This window comes from Impatiens glandulifera, chromosome 5 (genome assembly GCF_907164915.1).
Source record: "Impatiens glandulifera chromosome 5, dImpGla2.1, whole genome shotgun sequence".
Lineage (NCBI taxonomy): Eukaryota > Viridiplantae > Streptophyta > Magnoliopsida > Ericales > Balsaminaceae > Impatiens > Impatiens glandulifera.
In genome coordinates this window covers 43,365,506-43,378,454 of record NC_061866.1, presented here as the reverse complement: position 1 = coordinate 43,378,454, position 12,949 = coordinate 43,365,506, and the positions used below count along the sequence as shown (strand labels likewise).

At 28.5% G+C, this 12,949-nt stretch overlaps 2 protein-coding genes across 2 annotated transcripts; both read left to right on the top strand.

Moving 5' to 3' along the window:
- Positions 1-379: 379 nt before the first annotated feature.
- On the top strand, positions 380-1,091 carry LOC124939431 (AP-3 complex subunit sigma-like). Its single transcript, XM_047479908.1, has 3 exons — positions 380-614; positions 827-932; positions 1,025-1,091. Exons 1-3 carry the CDS (start codon positions 380-382, stop codon positions 1,089-1,091), a joined length of 408 nt encoding a protein of 135 aa, XP_047335864.1.
- A 2,305-nt stretch (positions 1,092-3,396) lies between these two features.
- Positions 3,397-5,928, top strand: LOC124937587 (pentatricopeptide repeat-containing protein At4g28010-like). The gene is made up of 2 exons (XM_047477873.1): positions 3,397-4,973; positions 5,049-5,928. The coding sequence occupies exons 1-2, from the start codon at positions 3,655-3,657 to the stop codon at positions 5,848-5,850; spliced, it is 2,121 nt and encodes a 706-aa protein (XP_047333829.1). The 5' UTR covers positions 3,397-3,654; the 3' UTR covers positions 5,851-5,928.
- Positions 5,929-12,949: the final 7,021 nt, after the last annotated feature.

Sequence of the window (12,949 nt, the reverse complement as noted above, 5' to 3'; positions counted from 1 at the left end):
TTTTTGAACGCATTGTTTGTTAGGTTTAGGGTTTAGGGATTGATTGGTTAAATGTCTCTGTTGCGGCGGATTCTAGGTGCGTCTCGCGAATGCGGGTGCGTCTCGTGGGTATGTCTCGCGAATGCGGTTGCGTCTCGCGACAAGACCATTTATAGTTAGTAATTGCATTTTATTATTATTTGAGTTTAATCTACAAATAGAGAGAGAGAAATAGAAGTTGTTTATCAAAAGAAAAAAGAAAAATTGAAGTTGGATTGCCAATGAAAGGATTTTGAGTGTTGAGATTACGTTTTCAGGCTTGTTCGAAATCTGAAATTCGCTGGATTTATAGGTCACGTCGCGAGAAAAACTTGAGAGAATGATACGAGCAGTGATAGTGATGAATGATCAAGGCAAGCCTCGTCTGGTCAAATTCTACGATTATCAAGTTAGTGTATTACATCTTCATTTTGGTAGCAATGAGATCCAAAATGTTGATTTGGATGTAGAGGTTGATATTATACTCCCATTATTGCAGGATGCTATGCTTGTCTGCAAGACCTTTGGAACACTATACTTTGTCTTTGTATTTGATACCTACGAAAATGAACTAGCGATGCTAGATCTTATGCAAGGTACATTGTTATAGATTTTCATTCTTGATTTCACATTTTCTAAGTACCCTTTTTGAAGAATTTTTTATCATCTTCTTCGTTTTATGTAGCCATTGCATAAGCTCAATATATTCAATGTATAGAAATGAACTCGTTATTGAAAGAAGTCACATTATTCGAGACAATACAAACTTATGATTAAGTAAACTTTGTTGTATATTTGATATATATAGGCTTACAGGTGCATGCTATTCTAGATGAAATTGTGTTGGGAGGTCAAGTTTTGGAGACAGATTCTTCCTATGTATATGTAGTGAAGGTTGTACAAGAAATAATTAGGTCTGCATCCTTCTGATGTTGTTTTCATTGTCCTTTCTTAATAACACGCTCTTATTTTGCGTGATGATAATGACTTCTCAAGTTTCATGTAGGTTGGAGAAGGCTGCAAATTCAATATCACTAGTTCCAAAATCAATTAATGCCTGGCAGGGAAGATAGTTCATCCAATTCTACAATCTTTGATCATAATCTTTTACTAGAATTTCTTGTTCTTCTGGAATGATAATCAATGATGGTTTTGATTTGACAACATATTTGTAAAAAACCCCTTTTTTTAAGATAATATATAAAATTATGGATCAAATTATGCTTAATATCCATATTTAAGATGCATATCCAATTATCCTTAAAAGTAAGGAGATATGAAGAGAAAAAATAAACAATAATTGAATTAGTATTGATTGAATTTCAGGCTTACCAAAGTAGTAAAAATATGAATATACTATATCTCATATCCATATTTTCTCTTAATTTAATAAATATAACTTAATTTATAAATCTAAACCTAATGAGACAGAAGCAACTCAATGAAAGTAATGATGAAATATGCTGGAAAACAGAAAACAATGAGAAGTTTATTACAGAAAAGACATGGGAAATGGTTATAACAAGAGGACAGGAGCATAATATGGTATGGTCTCCAAAGATTATTCTTCGTCACTAATTTATTCTTTGGCTGGTATACAGGAAAATGTTGACAACAAAAGACAGAATTCGAAAATACATAAACATTCATGATATCAACTGTGTCCTATGTTCGTGAGTTGAGGAAAGCATAAACCATTTATTTGGAGAATGCTCTTTTGTAATACAAATCTGGAGGATGTATGCTGCAAACATGAACATCATCAATTTTTCAAGAATATTGGAAGAAACCCAAGAGTGGATGAAGAATAAAGTAAATGAAGATCCTTTTATGTAAGTATGTTAAAATGCTACTTTTGAGCAGTAATCTACAATATCTGGAAAGAAAAAAATTCAAGAACTCACAGTGGAAGAAGTAGAACCGCTGGAGATACTTGGAGAGATATAACTTTAGATGGAAATGCACTCATTCAATCCTGGAGAGGAATCGAAAAGATTTAAGACAATAGAAAGCTCTGCCAGATATGGGATATTTCATTTGAGCAGAAGGTCACAAGTAGAATAAAAGTAAAAACGCGGTAGACGTTAATTGATTGTTGTTGTCTGTAATTTAATTATTGTTTCATTGTCAAATATAGAAATTGTCTAGATCTAATCTTAATTAATAAATATGAGATAAATACGGTCCTAATGGTATGTGATAGCTTAAATCCCAAATTTGATGAAATATGTATGTCTAAACCAACTTGTGTATATATAAAATGATCGCATTTATTATATATATAATTAATTAATTTTTCTGCAGTATTATTAAATAACATTAGCGCGCACTAAAGATATGGTCTTTATATTACACATTAAAAGCAATCATAGTGTAATCATAACATCTTATTTAATTGAAATCAGAATATTCATTAATTATGTTAGTTTTTTTAATCGGCCAATCCTTGGCCTAAAGTTACTAATATTCAGCCATTCCCACCCTCTTACACCCAATGAAATCATTGTCCAAAGCTCTTACCATTGATCTAGAGGAACTCAACAAAGATCATGTCATCCTTGGGTATCAGCTAATTCCAACCATGACTCTGGTATATATTTTTTTATCTTGTTACATCAAACTTATCGTCTATTTGATTAGAAACAATTTATTGTTGCAATTCTAACGAGTATATAAATCTTAAAATTTGCTCAATAGACCATTCACATTCATCTTTTCATTGCATGAATAAAAACATTATTATCCCTATTGCATAATAAAGTTCATTTCTCTTTTATCTTCTTTATTTCATTAACCGTTATTAAAAAATAATCATTATATTGATATTACTCTCTCCATTAGTATAAACAAGCAAAAAAAATATACTCAACTCTAAATTCACTTGTTGATAAAAAAAAATCACATAAATAGTAATGTATAAATGATTAATTCTATTTAGTGTCACATTTATAAATCTATCAATATTCAATCAACTAAGCATTTAACATGATATAAAGACACACAAATTTTAACGTGAACTCTTAAAACACTTAAACCATCCATTATATTACTTATAATAGATTATATATTTTTTTTTTACAAATTAAGATAATTATTTAATCACGTTCAAAACAAATACATATAGAATGTATCTTTTTTATGGTGAAAATTCTTAAATCTAGGAAGAGATGAAAAAATAATTGTATTACCAAAATAAAGATGATCATATAATTTGATTTCGGAATAAATAAAAATTGAGTTTAGAATAAAATCAAATAATATAAAAAAAAAAAATCATTTATTTTATCCGTTGATTTAACTAGACATTATATAGTAACTTAAGGTAAAAAATTACACTTGGAAAAGTAAATGAAAATTTTAGCTCGAATGAAAAAGAGAGAGGAGCAAGTTAACAAAGACTGTTAAGATTTCAGGAATATTTGGAGAAATGCCTGGCTAGGGTTTGGTCTACGAGGAATTGAACAACGATCTCGATCCACCAACGAGTTATCTGCAGTAATTCGGTCGGAGACTCAGTTCCGTTCCCGAGTTTGGACGGCGGCGGCGGCGAAGGGAAAGAATGGCCTCTACCCGGTAAACGTCTCCGTTCACTGTTTTTTTCACTCTCTGGGTAAATCATTTTGAGAAAGTAGTGAAATGGTTATTAGGAAGCAACTTTGCAGCAATTGCTATCTCTTGTTTCGTCCTCACACCAAATGCTTATCTTCAGCAACCGTAGAATCAAGTTTCAATGACATAGAAACCCAAATTAGATCATTATGTGATAAATCCAGTCCCCGACTCGAAGATGCTTTGCTCCTCTTTAATCAAGCTGTTGAAATCCACGGCCTGCCTTCTGAATCAACATGCGATTTTCTTTTACAAACATTTTCACAGTCGAGGAAGTATAACATGGTTATCAATGTCTACAATAAGATGAAGGGTATTCAAGTTTTTCGCAGTTTCATATCATTGCAAGTTCTGATCGAGTTTTTCCTACATTCAAATAACCCCGATTTTTCTTTTGGAGTGTTGGGCACGATGGTGAAGTGTGGTTTTCAAGTTAACACATATTGTATAAATGTTGTTTTAAATGGACTTTGTCGAAATGGTGATACTTCAAGAGCTGTAAAGGTTTTCAATGAATGGTGCAGAGGGTCTGTATTGCCTGATGTGATTACTTTCAGCACTCTTATGAACAGGCTTTGTAAAGAGGGTCGAATGGGAGAAGCAATTGATTTGTTTGATGACATGAAGCTGAAGGGCATCAATCCGGATGTTATTACTTTCACAACTCTTATGAACGGGCTTTGTATAAATGATCGAATGAGAGAAGCAATGGATTTGTTTGATGACATGAGGTTGAAGGGCCTCAATCCGAATGTTCTTACTTACAACACTCTTATGAACGGACTTTGTAAAGAGGGTCGAATGGGAGAAGCAATGTATTTGTTTGATGACATGAAGCTTAAGAGCCTCAATCCGGATGTTATTACTTACAGTGCACTTGTAAATGTATTTTGCAAAGCTGGGAATTTCGACGAGGGAAAGAAACTTTACGATATGATGTTGGAAAAAGGAGTTGAACCGAACGAATTCATTTATTCAAGTTTATTACAGTATCTTTGCAAAATGAGGCGATGGGAGGAAGCTAGCGAGTTATTCAATGTTATGTCACACCGAGGAATAAAACCGGATCTGGTAATCTATAACGTTTTAATCAATGGGCTGTGTAGAGATGGAAGGCCTATGGATGCCATGCGGTTGGTAGACTTAATGGCGGAAAAAGGTGAGGAGGCAAACATAATAACATATAATTCACTAATAGATGGATTTTGTAAATCTGGTATGGTTGCAGAAGCTATAAGAGTCTTTGAAACAATGACAAAGGGGAATAATATTAAACCCGACATTGTTTCTTATAATTCATTAGCTTGGGGGCTTTGCAAGAATGGGAAGGTTGATGAGGCGGTGAGGTTAGTATCTTTGATGTTGAAAGACGAGAATCGTGTAGTGCCAAATCATCAATTGTTAACAGCTTTAATTTACAGGCTATGTAAAGAAGGTCATCTAAAGAAAGCGATGGAGATTCATCGTGGAATGAACATGAGAGAAATATTTCCTTTTAATATACTAATACATGCTCATTTGAAGAAAGGAGATGTTGGTGAAGGAATGAAGTTATTGAAGAACGGGCTTGAAATGGGATTAGTTCTGGATTCACATACTTATTCAGCTTTGATAAATGGATTCTGCCGATTGAGAATGATGAACGTTGCGAAAGGTCTTTTGATTCACATGACTGTTCGTGGAATTCTGCTTGCACCTCATCATTACAACACTTTACTAGAAAGTCTCTGCAAAGAAGGTAGTTTGGAGGAGGCAAAGGGTTTCTTTTTAGCGATGAGCAAAACAGACAGTAAACCGGATGTTTTATCTTTTAATATCATAATTCATGCAACTCTAAGAGCGAATGATCTACAATCGGCGGAACAATTATTCGAAAAAATGCTTCAAATGGGCGTGGAACCTGATGTTGTGACCTTTTCAACACTTGTAAATGGAATAATGAAATTAGAACATTGGAAGGAGGGAAAAGCCACGATCGAGAGGATGGTGACTTGCGGTTATGGTCCTACTGCTGTTGTATACGATTCTTTGCTAAAGGGTTTTCTTGCTATGGGTGAAAAAGAAGAAATAATTGGTTTGCTTAGACGGATGGCAGCTGATGGGTTTCGTCTTAACAAAGAAATTACTGATACAATTCTGAAATGTTTGTGTCTTTTTTCTGAACATGATAATGTTGAAGAGATCTTGCCTAGTTTTCAACAGGAGGTTTCTAAGGTGATTTGAGAAGAAAATGGAAGAATTGTATTGAATTGAAATATTTGAGTTAAAAATGATAGTGATCATACTTGGGTGACTCTATTACTTAACTCTATTGTCTTTTTCTGTTTTAAGATATGAGATTGTGCTTAAACAAATGTTTTTTATATACATATCATTTATAAAAAAAAAAAAAGGTAATTACATAAGTGTTTTGTTGATGGGTTAAGAAGGAATATTTAAATAGGCATCCAATTTGCTTCCAACCAATCAAATGTCCAAATATATTTATTATCATTTAATATGTAGCATTTTTAACTTGTAAGCAAAGTTCATTTTATTTTTGTTTTGACTTTCCATGACTCTTATGATTATTTAGGCAAAATTTGTATATCAAAATTATTGGGTTCTATGTAATAGAAGGAGACATCGCATCAAATAAAGTAGCTTGAAAACGATATATTTAGAATGCGGTAATAATTTCGCAAAACAGAAATAACCAAATTTTGATTAAATTTGAAAATTTTGTAGAAATAAATGCTAGATTTTGATTAAAATGAAATTATGTTTATTATGATTGATAGAGTCAAGATTTATTTTTTCTTTGTTGAATAATATGAATGTCTTATAATTAAATCATAAAAATAGATTTGAATTCTTACCTAAATGGTAAGATTGCAACCTATAAATTCTTTATAAACTTTTATGAGCTATTAAAACATAATTGAAGATTACCATAATTTAATTTTCTTTGTTTTATTTGTTTTGTTAGGTTCTTAAAACATCACTTAACAAACTAAACACAATCCAAAATTCAAAAGAAATCTACTACTAAAGTATAAAGATAAAAACTAAACTTAAAAAGTTGAGCAACAACTCAATAAACTAATAGAAGAAATTCGCTCTTCAAACTTAAAAAAAAAAAAATACCCATCTAAAAGAAGTAAGTCTATAGTTGAGCTCTCTCTAGCCCTAATCTCCTTATCATGACATAAAGAAATAGACAAAGCTCTTTATATTTAACAACTAATAATATCAGTTTGGATTAGAATGATTGAATGTTCACTTTTTATACACAGTAATTTATTCTCATATTTACTTATATGTTAATAATGTTTTGGTTACTTCTTGTTTATATTAATTGAAAATAATTTTGATTGAAATATTAGGTTTTCTAGATTAGATTCTGGAATTTTAGTTCCATAAGATAAAGCCCAGTTTAGTTGTTTGTGTGAAAAGGCCTTCAACCCAAATCACAAACAAGGCCTACTACTTCAGTTAGTTTTAGGAAAAATCACTTAAATAGTATAATGTTATGAAAAAAACTAATAGTATAAATTTTAAAAACTTCTTAAAATTAATTTATATTAATAAAACAATAAGTAAAAGAAAATAATGGATTAATGAAATTGTATTTCATCTTTTAAAATTAATAATAAGTAAATAATTAATATTAAATTGTAAGTAAATGAAAGAAACAATATATTGTATCCATTACCTATATCATTCTAATCTATTAACAATGTTTTAGATATTTGATTTTTATTAAAAATGTTTTAAGTTATAGTGAAAGGTATAGATACTCATTTTCACCCCCAATTTTTTAGTTTATAATTAACTATTTTTAAAATAATTAAATTTTCAAGGAATTGTTGATTTCGTACTCAAATAAAGTTAAAGTGACAATTAGCCTAAGTTATAGAAATATTCAAATAAAGTTAAAGTGACAATTAGCCTAAGTTATAGAAATATTTGGGTTTTTGTCATACTTACGATGTTTTATCATGTAATATCACCCTAAATAATAAAATAAATTTTGAATAGAAAAATGTGTTTTATAATGACGAGATTTTGTTTATTTTATTTAAATAATTTGTTTAATTAACTTTTCATTAAATAAGTTTTTATGTACATTTTTTAAAATTAATTAAATCATATTAGAGAGATAAAATTAAAATAATAAAATTTTAAAATAAAAAACGTTTTCTTTATTTGTTAACAATTTTTTCAAAATATTTTGTTAAATTTGTTATGAAGACTAGGTTTATCGTTTTTCAACATAGTATTTTTCATTAATAAGTTTGTTTTATTGTTAATTAGATTTGTTTATAGATTAGGATTAAATAATATTGTTTCCTTTTTTAAAAAAAAATAATCATTTGTTTTTCTCTTTATTATTTTTATTTTTATAAATTGTGTAGGCAAAAGGGAATAAACCGTGTGGACTTCATACAAGTTACAAGAAAACCATCAAGATTTCATCTAAAGAAGCATCCAACCGCGAGCATGGAGGAAATGCTTGAAAACTTGGGCATTTTGGAATTAAAAATCAAATGACCAAGTAATTGCATCATTTAATTAAATGATCTTAAATCTCATTTGACAACACGTCACATTAGTGACATGTCAAGTGAAATTGTTCTATTTTAAACATTTGTACACGTTTAAATGTAAAATCTTTTTCCAACCTGTAAAGGTGTTAAATGTGTCTTGGGCCTTAGATTTTCCCTGTAAATTCCCTATTTATACAACACTTGCACATTGGTCATATTTTTTCATTCATAATTGCCCATAGGCTGCCAAAATCGCACCTCCCTTTTTATGGTAGATAATCGAGAAATTGAAATTACCTTCCAAAGATAAGAAAATAAAGCGGTTGGATCAATGACAAATGTCTTATGGAGTCGACGAATGTCTTATGGAGTCTCCCGGGATAATACTCAACTACGAGCTTAAGAATCACCAACAACACATTCATGAAAGCCGAACCAGAACGATAAAAGTATGATCATGCCAACCAAACAAAAGTACATATATAAAATTCACATTCAAATCACAAAAAAACATTTTTGTAACCAAAATTATTCAATAAAATATTTTGATGAAGCTAAATATTTTATGAGTTTAAAAATAAGCAAAACTGATAAAAACTTATTCATTAATCAAAGAAAATATATCCTAGATATTTTAAGGGAGATTGGATTGATAGAAGCAAAACTTGAAAAAACACCTATGTTTAAAGGTATAAAATTAGAAGAAGAAGGATACACAACAATGAATGATCCTGATAATATAGAAGGCTAGTTGGAATGTTAATATATCTAAATTTTACTAGGCCAGACATATCATTTTCTATACAACAATTATCCCAATATATGAATGAACCAAATTTACATCAATGAGAAGTTGTACTAAGAGTAGTGAACTAAACATAATATAATGAATACAATAAAAAATTATGTTGGAAAAACAAGTTTGGATCATTGACACTGGTGCGAGTAATCATGTTTGTCATGAAAAAGAGATTATGTTTGATTTGAAAAGTGTAACCAAACATATTTCACTAAACCTACCAAATGGAACAAATGTACTTGTTAATTTTGCTGGAAAATAAAATGAATAGAAAAATTAATTCTTGAAAAAATATTTTTTTCTCTAGAATTCCAATATAATTTGATTTTCATGTCAAAACTTTTATAACATAAAAATATGGAATTTATTTTTGATAAAAAAAAAATCTACTATGTAGCACCTTAATTCGAATAGAATTATAACATACAGATCACTTCATAATGGCTTGTAGTATTTTGAATAATGTTGAGTTTGTTGGTAATGTTTCAGTATATTCTAAAATAATTCATAATAAAATGGACCATCCTTCTGATGTTGTAATTAAGAAGATTTTTCCGAATGTTGTTTTTAATTCTCAGCAATGTGATGATCGTAAAAAATCTAAAATATATAGGTTGCCATTTCAAAACAATATCACCACAAGAAAAAAATTGCTTTAACTTGATACATGCCGATTTATATGGTCCTTACAAAGAGGTCTCATACATCGACTGTCATTACATGTTAACATTAGTTGATGACCATAACAGATGCACATAGATTTTTCTAATAAAAAATAAAAGTCAAGTATACTGTATTTTAAATGATTTTGTAAACAAATAAAAACACAATTTGATACAAATATCAAAATTTTTAGAAAAAATAATGGGACATAATTCATAAATACTAACTGTAATAACCTTTTTAAATCACTAGGTATTATTCATCAGAAAAAATGTTTTTACACACCACAACAAAATTGGGTGGTTGAGAGAAAACATAGACACTTATTAGAAGTGACAAGAGCTTTGATGTTTCAAGCTTGTTTACCACTGAAATTCTGGAGTTTTTCTGTTTTAATGGCAACTTATTTAATTAATAGGTTGTCAACCCAAAATCTCAATTGGAAATGTCCATATTAGATTTTGAAGAAAAATAAATCAATTCTTAATGAAATTAAAACATTTGGGTGTTTATGTTATGTTTTAAACAATCACCCTAACAAAACCAAATTTGACTCAAGAGTTATAAAATGTATTTTTTTAGGTCATCCAAATGAAAAAAAAATACTTCAAAGTTTATGATGTTGAAAATGATAAAATTATCATATCTAGAGATGTCATTTTCTATGAAAATATATTTCCTTATCAAATTTTAAAAGAAGATAATAAGATTGAAAAACTTCATCTTATCTCGATTTTATTAGTATGGGAAGTAATTCAATTTTTTTAGAAACTCAAACAGAAAAACTCATTCCTAAAAAAATTAGGATTGAGAAAAAAATGAAAATTCGGAAAATAATTTCATATCATAAAATGATCAAGAAATTATTGATGAATCAAAAATTGAAATAGATATTCATACAAATGGAAGTTGACAATCAAAATCATAAGAGGAAAAGTGATCGAATAAAAAAAAAACTTATTTGGAACAAAGATTACACAATGAACATTTCAAAATCTCATTATGTACCAAAAACTTATCATTTTGTATCTAATATCAGTCATATAAAAGATAAGGAATTCCTTATGAATATTACTGAAATTATTGAACCAAATCTTTCAAAGAGGCTAATTCAATTCCTGGCTAGGGAGAAATAATGAATTCTGAATTAAATGCTTTAAATAAAAATGATACATGGATAATTGTTGATCTTCCCAAAAATGCAAAAACAATTGGATGCAAATGAATAATTAAAATAGAATGGAAGTATTGATAAACTTAAGACCAGGTTAGTTGCCAAAGGCTATCATCAAAAAGAAGATTTAGATTTTACAAAAAGTTTTGCACCTATAACTAAACCAGTAACTATAAGAATAGTTTTAAGTCTGTAAATTGTTGGCATCTACATCATGTAGATGTCAATAATACATTTTTACATGGATTTATAGAAGAAGATATAAATATATTAATGTACCTGAAGGACTTGATTCTATTGAACCAGGAAAAATTTGTAAATTAGTGAAAAGTCTGCATGAAGTTAAACAAGCATCAAGACAATGGAATGATGAATTTACACGTAGATTGATTGAATATGGATTCAAACAATCTACAAATGATTATTATCTTTTTATTTTTAGAACATGTACATTTACTATAATATAATTGATATATGTTAATGATATTCTTATTTGTGGAAATAACATGAATGCAATTCAAAAGGTAAAATTTTTTATAGATCAAAATTTTTCAATAAAAGATTTAGATGAAGTTAAATATTTTATGGGTTTAAAAATAGACAAAAACTAATAAAGGCTTATTCATTAATCAAAGAAAATATATCCTAGATATTTTAAGTGAGACTGGAATGATATATAGGAGCAAAAACCAGAAAAAAATACCTATGTCTAAAGGTATACAATTAAAGAATAATGATACATAACAATGAATGATCCTGAAAGATATAAAAAGTTAGTTGGAATGTTAATATATCTAAATTTTATTAGGCTTATCTTCTGTACAACAATTGTTCCAATATATGAATGAACCAAATTTACATCAATGGGAAGTTGCACTAAGAGTTGTGAACTAAACAGAAAATAATGAATACAATCAAAAATTATGTTGGAAAACAAGTTTGGATCATTGACACTAGTGCGAGTAACCATGTTCATCATGAAAAAGAGAAATAACCAAATTTATTTGCATGTGAAAATTTTGTGGAAGTAAAAGCTAGATTTTGACTAAAATGAAACTATGTTTATTATATGATTGATCGAGGCAAGATTTATTGTTGCTTTGTTGAACAATATGAATATCTTACAATTAAATCATAAAAATAGATTTGAATTCTTACCTAAATGGTAAGATTGCAACAATATGAATATCTTACAATTATTGTTGTTTTTGTTAAGTTCTCAAAAAGTCACTTAGAAAACTAAACACAGTCTAAAATTCAAAAGCAATCTACTAATAAAGTACAAAGATAAAAATCAAACTTAAAAAGTTTAACAACAACTCAATAAACTAGTAGAAGAAATTCGCCCTTCAAACTGACATTATGAAGAAAAAAACTCATTTACTTAGGCGATACCATATTTCAGAAAAACCCATCTAAAAGAAGTAAGTCTATAGTTAAGTTCTCTCTAGCCTTAATCTCCTTATCATGACACAAAGAGATAACAACTAATAATATCAGTTTGGATTAGAATGATTGAATGTTCACACTTTTTATAGTAATTTAGTGTCACATTTACTTATATGTTAATAATGTTTTAATTACTTGTTGTTTATATTAATTGAAAATAACTTTGATTAAAATATAAGTAAAAATAAAGGATAAATGAGTAATTAACTTGTATACATATGTTAATTTGAAATATTAGATTTTCTGGATTCTGAAATTTTAGTTCCATAAGATAAAAGCATTGTTTAGTTATTTGTGTGAAAAGACCTTCACACCAAACCACAAACAAGGCCCATACTACTTCAGTTAGTTTTAGGCAAAGGCACTTAAATAGTTATAATGTTGATGGAAAAAAAAAAACTAATAGTAAATTTTAAAAATGTTTTCAAATTAATTTATATTAATAAAACAATAAGTAAATCTTTGCAAAAAGAAAAGAAAAGAAAAGAATGGGTTAATGAAATGGTGTTTCAACTTTTTAAATTAATAATAAGTAAATAATTAATTTTAAAATTTAAGTAGAATGAAAAACAATATTTTGTGTCTAATATACATATCATTCTAATCTATTAACAATGTTTTTACATAGGTTTGATTTTTATTAAAAACTTAAGGTGAAAGTAATAACTATAAAAATAATGTAAATCTTTTAGATGTAACAAAAAAAAA